General features: G+C 34.7%; 1 protein-coding gene across 1 annotated transcript; it reads left to right on the top strand.

Annotated features, from left to right (window-relative positions):
- The first annotated feature begins 4,085 nt into the window (after positions 1–4,085).
- Positions 4,086–11,201, top strand: LOC110441204 (toll-like receptor 2). Its single transcript, XM_021484310.1, has 2 exons — positions 4,086–4,217; positions 8,485–11,201. Exons 1-2 carry the CDS (start codon positions 4,193–4,195, stop codon positions 11,115–11,117), a joined length of 2,658 nt encoding a protein of 885 aa, XP_021339985.1. The 5' UTR covers positions 4,086–4,192; the 3' UTR covers positions 11,118–11,201.
- The last annotated feature ends 4,401 nt before the right edge of the window (positions 11,202–15,602 follow it).

Genomic DNA, 15,602 nt, shown 5'->3' with positions numbered 1-15,602 from the left:
CAGACATCTCACACGTTTAAAAGTGCTGGATGTATCTTGGAATCGTATGGAGACAGTTCCAAACCTTTTGCTTAAGAATCAAAACGAACTCCAAATACTGAACACCAGTAATAATGAACGTTACGCATTCGACTTGGAGCTTAAACACATGGAAAAATTGCAACACTTAAACATATATCACAATCAACTACATACATTTAGTAAGTATGATCGCTTTCAGATATATAGTCTTAAGCGTTTAGATCTGACAGTGAATTTATATGGAAATGAACTTCAGTGTTCATGTGAAACTCTTGATTTTTTAAAGTGGCTAGACGACAATAAGGCAATATTCCAGAACTTCCGGAACTACGAATGCCGTTCCCAAATGACTCAAGTACAACATTTATTTATTTTGAAAATGTTTTGATTGAGTTGAAAAAGTCCTGTTATGATTACACCTGATTGATAGCAGGAACAACGTCTGCCAGCGTTCTTGCCATCTCTTTGACTGTCTTAGGAATTTTGTACCGCTATCGATGGAAATTAAGATATTTGTTTTACTTGGCAAAAATAAGATACAAGGGATACACAGGTTTGTCGATCAACAATGACGAACGAGATGATTACCCATATGATGCCTTCATATCGTACTGTGAACAGGACGGGCGGTTTGTCAGGGGTGACTTATTAGACAACCTGAAGGGACGAAGTGGTTTAACACTCTGTCTACATGAACGTGATTTCATTCCGGGAAAAGACATATCAGAGAATAAAAACAGTGGTGATTGTATCTAACAACTATCTTAAGTCATACTGGTATATGCGTGAATTCGTGGCTCGTATGGAGGGTATCTACTCAAGGGGAGACAAGTCTGTTTTTCTGTTGGTATTATATGACGATATAGCAGCGAAAGATTTTCTGTTGACAATGATGGATCTGATAAAAAGCAAATGTTTCATTCAGTATTCGCACGACGAGCAAGGTAACGTTGTCTTCTGGGATAAATTGACTGAGACTGTCTCAACATAAGCATATGACATATCACGTGAACTTGACTTACCTTGTATGTAAGTCTACTTCAAATGTCACATCTTATAGATATATAGTGCAGGGGAATAAGAATATTTGTTCGCGGCCTGTGGTGAACACCATCTTTTTATAATATTAATTATAGTATTGTTTACAAACCTAGACGAGACAGTTGGTGACTGATCTTGTGTAGTGACTATTCACTACAGCAGGAACACATATATTATTTTTTCAATAATCATTGTTCCCGTAAACTGGAGTTATCATCTAATGACCTTACCATAAAACTAGGCAGGTTTCCGTGACGTCGACAGCAATTGATGTGGTAGGAGAGATGCAAATTTTCTATGAACGAAAAAGCAGTTGTATGACGTCATCAGCAGCGGATGTAGCGGGGTTCACCAAGGCTTATGCACATTTTAAAAGTTTTTAAGTTGTTAATTTAGCCGATCAAATTGTTGAAAGAATCTAATGCACAAAGATATTCTTTTGAATAAAAGTTGTTCACATAAATACATGTAAACAAATTAAAGAGCTAGGGAGGGTTGGTATGCCTATTTACCCAAAGCTGTGACCTCTAGCGCGCATGGGACACCGTGTATTATAATGACTCGTCCTTAGGTATTTTTGTATACTGGTAACTCTATCGGAATCCTGTATCTAAGATTTTGAGACACGGTAGTCTATTGGTAGGACGCCGCGATCGTGACCGAAGGGTTGCTGGTTCGAGTCACGGCACGGCATTGTGTTGTATCCTTGAGCAAGATACTTTACTCCGCTTGTTCCAATCTACTCAGCTGTAAATGAGTACGTGGATGGGCAGTGCTAGAATTGTTGAATGCTAGCTGTGAGCGCCGAAATGGCAGCACTGGCTGTATGTTCCCCAGGGAGTTGAGAAAGATATTGGCTGGGTGCAAAGGCCCTATAACCACGAATAATAATGTGTGAAACGCTTTGAGACGACATACGAACTAGGTTGTGATAAAGCAGTATATAAGCACCTCGAATTATTATCGAATTATTATTATCTAAGAATAGATTATTGTACACAGCCGAATTTAAGACCATGGCTATTAGTACATGCGTTTCACTACTTATTTTGCGTTATTCATTTTAGTTTAAAACATATCATGTGCTGTTTGTAACGCCAAGATCGTACAATTAATGTTCATTACTACTGCCGGCGTCATGTCATGCTGTTACCTGTTTTCCTACAAAACACACATCTTGATTGTATTTTTCCTGCATATTTGAATGGCAAATTACAAATCATATTCGAAACGCATGTATTACACGTGCATTGCGCTCCTTACATAGTGCTGCAGTTATCCTGCATTTCAACCAAATGAGACTGTCCTCGACGATGAATTTTCCTACAATTTTAGTTATATATTTGCGACAATAACATTTTTTTATTGGCCTTATTTTAAATTATGACGCAAAAATCCGACATATTTTGTATTTCGGCATCATTTGTTTGTGTTTAACTAATAAATAAAATCACTTGTGCCAACTGGAGGATAAAACAATTCATCAATATTATTTTAAAGGATGTTTTATTAATGTAGTCTGGTCACAAGTTAACTGCGTTAAACATTCGGATACATCGGACATAGACAAATGCGAAAAAACAAACTGTTTTAACCAAAGAAACACCTGTCTCAGTTTTAAGAAACTTACTCATTCTTGTTTTTCATTATTTGGAGCACTTTCCCAAAAGAGGACTACTTTTCCGCCATACGATTTTGTTTTGCATGTTACATCATGGAATCAAAAGTTGGTCCTCGGATGGGAAAGAGCTGAAAGTATGTTTTAAGTCTGGGGAACCCCATCACTTTCATAGTTTTCCGCCAAAGCTCTTTTTTCAAATATGGGAAGAGTGTGAAAATGTATTCACATACAAATGATGTAACTATTTTAGAATAAAACTTATTCTTATGGTGCTTTCCTGACATTTGAATAGCAGATTGATATATAGATTATATGACTCTATGTATATCCATATTTATTTAAACATGTAATACAATTGAAAACATATATAAAGAGTGTCACAGTTAAACTACCTACTTGTAATACACAAGTTTATTTTAAATGTATTTACTTGTATACTATTTATAGATACATATTTATAAACATTTCATATCTAGAAATTGCGGACTGATATACTGTACAACATATCTATACAATGTTTATACTAAGCGGACTGATATACTGTACAACATACCTATACAATGTTTATACTAAGTTCGATTAAATTTTACTTAAATACCAATGTAGATCGAAATTATCATTAAGTCAGAATATGGATATATTTATATAGCCTTGTAATAGTTTATATATTTGTGATACAAAATGTGGACGAGTTGTCCACACAATCGATGTAGATTCGGCTACGCTGTAAGCGTATGTACAATAGTTGTTATGTATGAACCGAAATGACTCGATTCAGCTACATTGTACGCGTTGTTGGTCATTTGTCTGATGAAAGTGACAGTGTACATACCGTAATAGTCATAGAAACGCCACATAGACACTGTTATTGGTTATGTGAAGAAACTTTTCATAATCCATACTTACCACCGGAAGAAAATGTTTAGAAACATTGTCGGTAAATCTGAACGCTTTAGTTCTTTTACTCAATCATACTTGTAGAACAGTCTTTTAAAGATAACTCTTATCCGTCCTTTTGGGCCCGCATTTAGGTGTGTTTTTTCTTATTTCAAGTGTAGTCTTTAAAGATTAACCGCCTATTTATTTTATTAGGGCATCGCCCCTTTTCCCCTTTGGAAATGTACCACACGTGTGACAAACAAAACAACGCTCTTGATTATACAAATAGAAAACACTAAGAGCTTCAATCAAAACACAAATTATTAAAATAATTCCGATATCAAGTTTTACTCAATCACATTTAGTTTTCTCAACAATCGCGTTCATTTTATCAAATGACAATCTACCGACCTGATCTAAATTCTATACAAAGCGTATTGATTTTTAAAGCAGAGTGCAAACAAACCTAAACCTTATCTTACTTTTCATGCGTCAACCCTGTTATTTCAAGAGGTTTTTAAGATTGAAGCATACCTGCACAGTAAGGGAAGCACGCACGCTCATTTGGCTGAAATCATTGTATAAACAGACACACAACACAAAAGGGTCTACCATTTGAAAGTAACAAACATGAAGACAGCAAAGGCTATTGATGGTAAGTCGTAAGTATTTGGAGGATAAAAGTGAATATTTGAAACGGATATAAAACATACCAAATTAATCTCTCTGCTGCTGCTTTTCATATCAATCTGTTTAACAAATCAGTATTAATTTCTTTATTTGATTATTGAAACAGCTGAATAATTAGTGAATATAGTTATTTTTGACTAACTAAACAGCTGTAGGGTGCAATGCAATTTAATTTAAGATTGCTGTATTAAGTACCATATTTTAAAGGTTGTGTCCAACGTGTGTGAATAAGGTTTTCTCTAAAAAAACACGAAGCGTGACTGTATAAGTGATTTTCGAGTATTATCAACACTCAAACATCTTTCTCTTCAAACCAGACATGGTATGTTGTTTGTTTAACCCGTGCCGTGATTGCAGCAGGTATCAAACCAATTTCTCAGTTGTTATCTTATTAGGCCACCTCATAAAAGCCTTATGTGATTTTCTGTCGAAATACTTTTATCTGTCACGCACGGAAGAGCATTAGGGCCATGTAGAACAAAAACCAATTTGTTTTTATTGTGTTATTAACTCGACATTTCGACTTAATAACTCGAAATTTCAATATGATAACTCAAAATTCTAAGAAAATTACTTGAAATTGTGAGTTATTATGTTAAAATTTCGAGTTATTCAGTCGAACTTTCGAGTAATTAACACAAAAGAGTTTTATTTTCAAATTGTGAATTCCATTGCCCTCGGATAAGAGTGGAGTTTAATACAGCAAACATATCTATTTGATAAAATTATTCTCCGAATAAAGTAAGTTCGTTGTAGTTATAATAACTTAATGGCAGTTTAATTGAGAAGAAATGTGTACCTCAAACACTCTTACTTCCCCTTTTATGACTGCTTGAGTGCAGCGTATAAGGGGAAACTGCCATATGTTTGATTTTGGAAGAAGTTGTTCGCCGAAGTTAGCAAAATGTAGTTATCACATCCTGTTATTGTTTAAAACTACCGTACTCTTTGATATGTTTTTGTTGCGAACATGATTGATAATACTATATTATCTTGTTTTGTAAATGTGATTTCAAAATACACCCAAATAAGGTCCGTGAGCTTCTAGTATATTTACAAACGAATTCTCCTTTTAAATTATTTTTGATAGCCAGATACTTTAGATAGGCATTACATAGTGCTATATTAAAGCTGTTTGTTTTGTTGCAGTGTATTGAAAATTTGATTCTAGAATAACAAAACAAATGTGCACCTATTCACAAGTTTAGCAAGTTGGTACAGAAAAAAAGAACGAAGGACGAATTGTGCAATATGACTAAATCGTCAATTAAGGTGGGTCCATACTTTTGGGAAAACCCATGTCATTTTTTTCTAATTAGGCTTATTTTCTTGCATTATTTACGTAGATTCCATATATGAAAAGAAAAAAGGGGGTTCTCGACTTACGGTTTGAGATATTTGAGCTGAGAGCTACCCACTTTTCTGAAATTTCCCCCCTAAAAATGAAAGTAAGTAAAAATATGTTTTCTACAATATTTATAAAACTTAAGTTACCACCAAGTCGACAATTTTTTTCAACATTATGTAATATAATATCAAAATAAAAAATAAAACAAAACCAATTATATTTGCTAAATTTATGCATTTTTTTATGACCATCCATTCTGTTCAAAATGCAATTTTTAACAAATTTACATCGAACATATGCATTAAAACAAGCAAAAATACTATTAAATCCCATGTCAATTTACTAAAACTTTGACAGAAGACAGTCAAGTATATATGCTTTTAGGTAAGCATAAAAAGTGTGGGGTTCTCGGTGAAATTATGTCATATTATTATCCATACCGTCAAACACATGGATTCTTTATCGTGTTCCCACACTTATATTTAATATATGTTAAAATCAAGTAGCATTAATGCTCTGGAAATAAATAAAAAAGTTCCTATCCGTATTCCAGATCTTTGGACAGCTTCCGGGTACGGTATTATAAACGAATTATATTTCCGTTTACAATGCTAGCGCAACATTCCAAACGTGATGTGCCTGATTTCACTAATTGTTGTGTAGTTTCTGTAACCGAGTCAACGTCTAATTATTGCTGTATCGTAACAAAGACAATCGAGTTCAAAACCCGGTACATTGACAGACTACGAGCGGAATATGTCGTTTCCACGCTACAAATTTCCGGAACTAAAAAAAATAGTGTCGCAAATTGTTTTGGTCATATGTCTTTTTTTCTAAAGGGCCAGTGCCTTTTTTATGGGAATTTTACTGCGCGGACACAATGAATTTGGAATTTTACGACATGTTACGGATGTATGATATTAGGGAAATTTTGTGTGATCGCGCTCAATGTGTAAACAAAACTTGAAGCCTGAATTCAATGCCCCAAGATACACTTATATTTGTCAAAAATTTTAACAACGTTGTACAACAGTATAAGAAGGCATACTTTAATAGTTGTATAAGCTATTGGGTAATATTGGGTCAGAATTGGGAAAGCTTCTCTTTGGGAAAGTACCTAAAGTCGGCACTAAATGGGGTAAAAAAATCACTGGCATTAAAGACTGCTGTCGTCAAAATTATGTTTTTAATCGCTGATTTTAATATATGACAACTCCAATTATAGATGTAAACAATTACACATGTTAGACATACACTGCATTTTCATACATTCGAACACGTGTCTACCTTGTTATTGCTCTTTTGGTCCCACAGAGCACTAAATATCAATATCTTGTTTGACCATCATTTAAACATACAGTTAAAGCAGTTTCAGTAGTATAATTCACAGAAAGTGACTGTAGAACTTGAGGACACCTCATGCTTAGACAGGACAGAGTATCACACTAGAAGAATATCTTCCCAAGAACCCCCCCCCCCCCCTTAGATTTTTTGAGATGTACGCAGTCATTCCATTCAATTCGAGGCCGACTCATACAAGGAAGAAGAAAATTCTAGTCACCCCGAGTATGGGATTCTGAGGAGGTGGTTGTGTGGTAGTTGCACATTTACAATGTACTTGTGAGTGCGTGGGTGAAAGGGGGTCAAAACTCCTCTGCTTAAAACATTTTTCAATGAGCACAAAATTATCTGGTTACACATGATGAACTTTTATAAACACCTTCAAAATAAAGGCGAGATGTACATGTGATAACCAAGCTGAATCCAGGGGAGACAAGCAGAATTTGGAATCTTATGCAATGTAGATATGTGGACTCTCATTCATAACACAAGAAAACATATCTTCAATTTGAGAATAAACTACAAGTGTAATAACAGATTCTGATTTTAAATTTGAATTAGAATTCCAGAGAGAAAATTCACAGAGAAATAAATTCTTGGAAAGTAATTACTATTTACCAAGTTAACTTATTATGTGTTTTAGTCTTTTTATAACAGGAGAGAAACAAAAAGAATAAAACACATTTTAAACTAACATTGATTTTATCAAATCACATTTTTGAAATAAAGATACAAATATTTGTCTTTGGAGTCTGTACATTGTAGTTTGAATTTTATATATTAAATTGATAACATTTACAGGACCTATATGCATTTGATTTTTATCACATTTATTTGTCCAGAGTTTTATTTCTTTCCTGGAACCTTCTTACACAAGGCTGTCTGCTAAATAGTAATATTTACCTAATGTATGACATAAATGGTCATCTCACCTCCAATATTTATTATTTCCCTACAGTATGACAGTTATGGCAACAACACTATCAAACTTTATATCAAAGTTTACGAGTTTATCTTTTATACTCTTAACCTTTTCTATATGATTTTCTGGAGGATAGTTGACGTATACATAACTTACATAAACACATTTTGACCCCTTTCGTATTCTACTGTGACTGAATATGTGATCACAACGCCCCAAGTAGCTCAAAACTTTATGCTTTCCTTGATTTAACCGAAAACGAGTACCACACGTAATACTTGAAACACTTACAATCATGGAGAATTTATTTTGTCTAATTTTTGTTTTGTGTTGTTAACATCTCGGTCCTGTCGTTTTTTATTTTTCAGGTTTGGGTTTTCAAATTGCCCTTTCGATGTGATGTTATGTTTTTTTCTATTTTTAAACATTGTATTACATATACAGTAAAGCAAAACTTAAAAGACAATGCTTTTTTAAAGTTTCTACAAGGAACTATAAGGATGAAGCAGAATTCACGTGATTATTCTATTGTTTTATAGATAGGGAAGCATTCATTTATAAATTATGATATGACTTCTACATTTAAAATAAGATATTCAACCTTGTATTTTATGTTTACAGTGATCTTGATGGTTGCCACAATACAGACAGTATATGGACATTTACACGTACTTCTAGAAGGAACCTCATCCATACTTCCAGATGGATCGTCATCCAGCCCTATCCTGGCATCGCAAATCAATGCGACAACGAATGTAGACATACCCTGCGCCTCGGATATGAGATGTCGCTGTAAAGCTTCAGCCAGCGGTGGTGTAGTGGCGGACTGCTCCGACTCGAACATTTCTGTTATACCAGATTTCAGTTCCAACGTTACTGACATATTGCTACAGAGGAACAATATCAAATACTTAAAGATCGAGGGAGACCAAGTAGCCAGTTCTATTTTGTATCTGGATATTTCTGAGAACAAACTGGAAAAAATCATTGGCGATCCATTCCAACCTATGCAAGCATTAAAACATCTTGATTTGAGTCACAATTTCCTACAATACACTTCATATGTATTTTCAAATAATGTATTTCATGGATTGAAAAGCTTAACATATCTCAATTTGAAGTGTAACAATCACAATGACAGAGTTCGTTCTGATAACCTGACGTATCCAGTGAGTATTGGAAATATTACAACGCTGAAAACTTGTTTATTAGACGGTGTGGATCAAGCTGGTTTCACTGGCGATTTCAAGAACCTTATAAAACTAGAATCTCTAAACCTAGAAGGTCACACAGGAGTTTGTGTATTACCTATCTTGCGATCTAATTATTTCGAAAATGTATCCTCTATTCAACATCTCAATTTGTCTTACTGTAAAATGCGTAGCATTGAAATTGGAACTTTCCGTGTGCTTGCTAATCTGTACGCTCTGAACATTTCCCACAATGACCGGCTAACCTTCAGCGTTATGTCCAATTTGACTGATGACCTACAAATTGTACCAATCCGCACATTAGATATCAGCAAGCTCCACTGTGACTATGGACCTGGAATCGCTATATATGTGCAAGATATAGACAAATTAAGCAATCATACTTATTTGACAAATATGTACATAGACAGTAATAGATTATCGTTACTCGAGTTCGGCGTGATTCCAAGATTACCGAAAAGTTTACGGCTTCTCTCGGTAAAAGAAAATAGGATAACGTATGGGAACTATATTTTTGAATTAGCCAGCGCTATCAATTTAGAGTTTTTCGACGGAAGTAACCAGTACTCCTCCCATGACCCTATCACCGGTTCGAAGGACTGCAACGACTGGCGGGCACCACCATCCTCAAGTGACGATGACTCCTCTACAGATCAGAACGCTGTTCTCGACATTGTTAAGCTATCGGCAGTTACTATTAATCTTCCTCCTAACCTGAAAGAGGTCTTATTTCATGATAGTATTTTAGATTATGTAATAACAGGACGTATTCCTTTCGGTCCGAACAACTTGACACGATTTGACCTCCATAACAACTTATTACATTCCTGGAAAGGCACAGTTTCAAATTTACATCACATGAAATATGTTGATGGATCAAACAATTACTGTACGTTTATATCAGATGAATTCTTTAACGAATGTCCGAACCTGGAATCCCTAATTATACATGATAATCTGCTGGGGAATGTTTTATATAACGATACGAATGGAAAGATTTTCAGACATCTCACACATTTAAAAGTGTTGGATTTATCTTGGAATCGTATACAGGCAGTTCCAAACCTTTTGCTTAAGAATCAAAACGAACTCCAAATACTGAACATTAGTAATAATGAACTTTACACATTCGACCTTGAGCTCAAACACATGACAAATTTGCAACACTTAAACATCTCTCACAATCAACTATATCAACTTAGCGAGTATGATCGCGTTCAGATAGATAGCCTTAAGCGTTCAAATCTGACAGTGAACTTGTATGGAAATCAACTTCAGTGTTCGTGTGAAACACTGGAGTTTTTAAAGTGGCTAGACGGCGATAAGGCAATGTTTGACAACTTCCGGAACTACGAATGTCGATTCCCAAATGACTCAAGTACGACATTTTGGAATTTCGAAAATGTTTTGATTGAGTTAAAAAAGGACTGTTATGATTACACCGGATTGATAGCAGGGATAACGTCTGCTATCGTTCTGGCCATCTCATTGACCGTCTCAGGAATTGTGTACCGCTATCGATGGAAATTAAGATATCTGTATTACATGGCAAAAACAAGATACAAGGGATACACAAGTTTGGAAACCAACAATGACGAACGTGATGATTTCCCATATGATGCCTTCATATCGTACTGTGAACAGGACGGGAGGTTTATCAGGGGTGACCTATTAGAGAACATGGAGGGACGAAGTGGTTTAAAACTCTGTCTACATCAACGTGATTTCATTCCTGGACAATACATAGCAGAGAACATTACCAAAGCCATACACCAGAGCTGGAAAACAGTGGTAATTGTATCTAACAACTATCTTAAGTCATACTGGTGTATGTACGAATTCAACATGGCTCGTATGGAGAGTATCTACTCAAGGGGAGGCAAGTCTGTTTTACTGTTGGTATTCTATGAAGATATAGCAGCGAAAGATCTTCCGTTGACACTGATGGATCTGATAGAAAGCAAATCTTACATTGAGTATCCGCACGACGAGCAAGGTAACGTTGTCTTCTGGGATAAATTGGCTGAGACTGTTTCAATGTAAGCGTATGATATATCACGTCTACTTGACTTTTCTTTGTATTTATTTTCTGAAATAAATTGGCTAAGACTGTCTCGATGTGAGTATATGACATATCACGTGTGCTTGAGTTTGCTTTGTATTTATCTTCTGGGATAAATTGACTGAGACTGTCTCAATGTAAGCATGTGACATATCACGTGTACTTGACTTTGCCTTGTATATAAGTATAAAAATGTCACAAGTTACAAGAATAAAGTGCTTTAGAATAAGAATAATTGTCCGCGGCCTTTGGTGAATAGTATATCTTATTATATTAATTATAGGACTGTTTACAAACCATGACGAGACACTTGGTGGCGATCTAATTTAAATAAAAACGCCAAGATTTTCAAAATATATTTTTTATGTTCTATTTTTCAATAAATTCCCGAAACATTTATTATGTAGTTAGCATTGACCTGTGTTCGACTAAAATTAGGTATATATGATATGCGTCATAATTCATATACCTGCAAACCTAACCGTTCTGTTCGGTTCCCAAGAACACAGATTTACTGTAGCTAAATGTATTGATATTTTTTTACTTCTGAAAAATGTTCTCGACATTTTGTCTTTATTTTAAAACTTATCCATGACACAAATCTACAAAGACAATTCAAGATACAAATAATGATACCAGGTCATGTAGTCGGACTACATAAACAAGTATAACAATACAATGACCTTGAAAAGACTACTACAAATCTCACAAATATTATTGTTTTATATGAACGAAACACAACTGTGTGACGTAATTAACAGCAAATATAGTTCAGGAAGAATGATGCATATTTCAAGCTGTTACATTTACTGAACTGATCATTCCTTGATTTTATTGAAATTAGACTTATGCATAAAGTTGTTTACCATTTACAGAAAACAATACAGTATGTATAGGGAATACTTTTCTATGTTTGTGAGGTTATGTGGTGATATCTCCATTCATCAGATGTAAACTGAATAGGTGGCTTCGCTATACGGGTTGAGTTAAGGAGAAGTCATCAATGCTGATTTCCTTTGTTCCCTTAATAAGAGATGGATTGGAGGGGAAGTAGTAACAAGGACAATATGTAACATTATTTAAAAAACCGAAACGCCCACAGGGTATCATAGTGTAAACCAGCGTAAGTGCCCAATGCCTCGTCAACACGAAAACACTCTAGATTATACTAATAGAAAACAACACTCTCGATGATACAAATAGAAATAACACTCTTGATAATACTAATAGAAAACAACACTCTAGATTATACTTTTAGAAACAACACTCCTGATTATACAAATAAAAAACAACACTTTAGATGATACTAATAGAAAAAACACTCTAGATTATACAAATAGAAAGCAACTCTCAAGATCATACCTATAAAAAACAACTATTTAGATTACACTAAAAGCTTCAATCACAGAATTCAAACAATTTGAATAATTCAGATACAAATGTTTCGTTCGATCAAATTGAAGTTTTCGTCGCTCTAACCTTCGCTCTATTTTCATATCAGTATGATAAAACAGGCATTGTTTTCAGTTTCCTTACATAGCAAATCGTTATTAACTTTCCGTTAATACTACACTCACGCTGTGTAACGTGTCAAAGATATAAAACAGTAAACGAATTAAATTTGGTTTTCTTACGTGCTGTAAATAATACGATGATTGACATAATGTCACGCATGTCCCAAAAGCCCTCTTTAAACGGAAGATATTTCTGGTCAAATTTTGGCACGCTTTTTTTTCTATTACGATAACATATTGTTATTACCACTTCTTAATTGAAATATATAAAGTCAATTAGGATATCAATTTAAGTAAACTATCTTTATCAATTAAGATGAAAACACGTGCATGGCTTAAACTTGACCTCTGCCCCTGTCGAACACGTATTACTGACCCAGTCGAACCGATAGTCGCCATTCCTTGGATTCTGCTCTCGTGACAACTCGTAAATTCGCTTATGTATGCTAATAACGTAAACATGGCTTCGACCCAGTGTGATAGAAGTAGTAGTAGGAAACTAACTTCACACGCTTATCACTGACATTAACTAAAGTTATTTGAAATTTGAATATTTAGATACTGATATACTTCTATTTCTGAAATGTTATGAGTTAAATCCATACCGCAGTTTTTCCGACGGATTACCGTTAGGTAACTTTAAGCTTAACTTCCCCACAACCGCGTTAGTTTGATCAATTCTCAAGCGACAGACCCCAGGGGTGTAGCTAAGGTATAAATCTGGTGTCGATACTTGAACAATTGGCTAATACATGTGCTCTTTTTCAGTTTAACGACAACGGTTTTAATTTCGTAAACAAAATCAATTGATAAATATACCGGTCAGTTTTATCTTTGAATATACAGATGTAAAAATAATACCAAAGTATATACCAATTTCTAAAAGAGAATGCATGGTAATGATCTAATTGTGAGGAATTTTTCAGGAGTTTTCAACTCGTTCCCACTGACATTATCTTATAAAATTATTGAAAAGTAGGATAAACAGGAATCGTTATCTAAAAGTCTATAACTAATTTGAACTATCTATGGGTGGGGTGGTGGTTCTTAAAAAAAGAGAATACCGAAGTGTCGACGAAATAGCGTGAACTCAAAATCGATAAGCTCGAGATAAATATGAACAAAGACATAGAGAACATCAATGACAAACGACATTTTTTCTAAATTTTAGTCAAATCTAAATTATGTTACGTCCTCATAATGAGAACAGGGACAGTGACAAGAAAACCACTATTATACGCGTAATAAAAAACATCGACCTTTATATCAGACAACAAATAGAATATTCCATATTATATGTAAATTATGATTGCGACTATAAACTTGCCATTACATTTCATAAACCTCCATCTTCGAATGTGTTGTAAGTGTGTACGTCAGCAGCCGAAATCTATGATATCATGATGAAGTCATTAAATTATGTTATTTGGATCAAGCTGTTCAATACCGACCGAATCACATGCAACATGGAAAAGCAGAGATGTTTCTTTCAAGAAAGGGATAATTCAAGTTTGGAAAATTAAATCGTCCTGCTGATCGTACAGCGAAGTTGTAAGAGGTTCCTTTTGATCGTGTTATGAGTAAAGATCGAGGAAAGATGCTGAGGCTGAAGAGCCTGTAGTTTCCTTAGTTTCAAGCTACAGGGGTAAAACTGATTAATGTGGTCAATATTTTCTTTGTTATTTAAAGACATCACATCGCCGATATATCTGATGGTAAAATTAAAGAACTTGGCTAGGCGATTCTTACGGTCTGCTCACTGAAGGAAAGTCTTTCACCGAACTCAAAAAAGATATTGTATACCAGGAACCTAATCATTCTCACAATTTCATCTTCTGTATACTCATTTTATTTTATAGAATGTTCTCCAAACCAATTTATAACCACACATTTATATCGCAGTTCGCTACTCTTTTTGAAAAGAAACTCTCATAATAAGAGAACGAAGTCGTTCCTTCTATCTGGTAAGAAGAATGGTAGTGTAAGGGTTCGGAAAGTAAAATGAATAGAAGATGGTCAAGATAGACCAAAAGATCTGTTGAATTCTTCAAAAACCATAATAAAATGGTATCAAGAGAATGGTATAAGAAGGTTGCATAATGGCTTGGTTGAGCAACTCAATTTCAACATGTTTTATTGACAAAGAAGAATGTTACACTGTCAACAGGATTGGACAACAGGCTCATAGCCTATATAAGTCCTCTCCATTGATGGTAGATATATGGACATACAGTAATGGCTTGGTTGAGCAACAATATGAGCCTGCGATAAAACGTTATCTATATGAATTCTTGTAAAATTTGGAATCAAATACAAACGTGGCTGGTCTGTTTCCTTCTCATTAATGGGTATTCGGAAAGATTGTAATACAGACGCATGCTTAGCTAGTATTTCGTATTTCGAATGACTGGAAAGTGTATAGATAGCGTTACCCTGGTTATCAAGCATGCGTAGTTGTATCCTTGCAAGCAGACAATGTAATAGTGTTTGCAGACAAAGATTAAAATATCAATTGTTTTGTCTGCAGAAACAAATACATGCCAATTATGCACAATTTTCAGTTTGGTTTGCACAACGGGATCAGGATATAAAAACTTTGTGTTTGGTTTTCTTTTAAGATTACAAGCGGATGATTTCTTGTTGTCCCTATGTTTCAACGAATAGCTCTTTGTTATATCACTGAGTTAAAGACGGTCTTAAGTCATCTTAATTACTTTAGAAACTAATTAAATCAGGTTAGGGTGGGGCACAGGAATTAACGAATGACGTCTTAACATAATTACTTTGAGAAGCTTCAGAAGACGAGACAGTTTTTAAAGGCGAGGGGGTTTTCTCGGTATTTCAAATGTTCTGTACCATAAACCTGTTCATCGTTGTGGCATTGCCTTTTTCTTTTAGAATAACCTTGAACGTTTTATTGGAAATTTGTGTATTACAAGACCTTTTTCGACT

The sequence above is a fragment of the Mizuhopecten yessoensis genome, unplaced genomic scaffold (genome assembly GCF_002113885.1).
Source record: "Mizuhopecten yessoensis strain PY_sf001 unplaced genomic scaffold, ASM211388v2 scaffold715715, whole genome shotgun sequence".
NCBI lineage: Eukaryota > Metazoa > Mollusca > Bivalvia > Pectinida > Pectinidae > Mizuhopecten > Mizuhopecten yessoensis.
The sequence above is the reverse complement of the archived record's forward strand: the minus strand, read 5'-3'. Positions and strand labels throughout refer to the sequence as shown.

Coding starts and splice junctions, on each gene's coding strand:
- LOC110441204 (XM_021484310.1), top strand. CDS start 4,193: ATGAAGACAGCAAAGGCTATTGATG. Junction 4,218..8,484: donor GACAGCAAAGGCTATTGATG/GTAAGTCGTAAG, acceptor TTATGTTTACAG/TGATCTTGATGGTTGCCACA.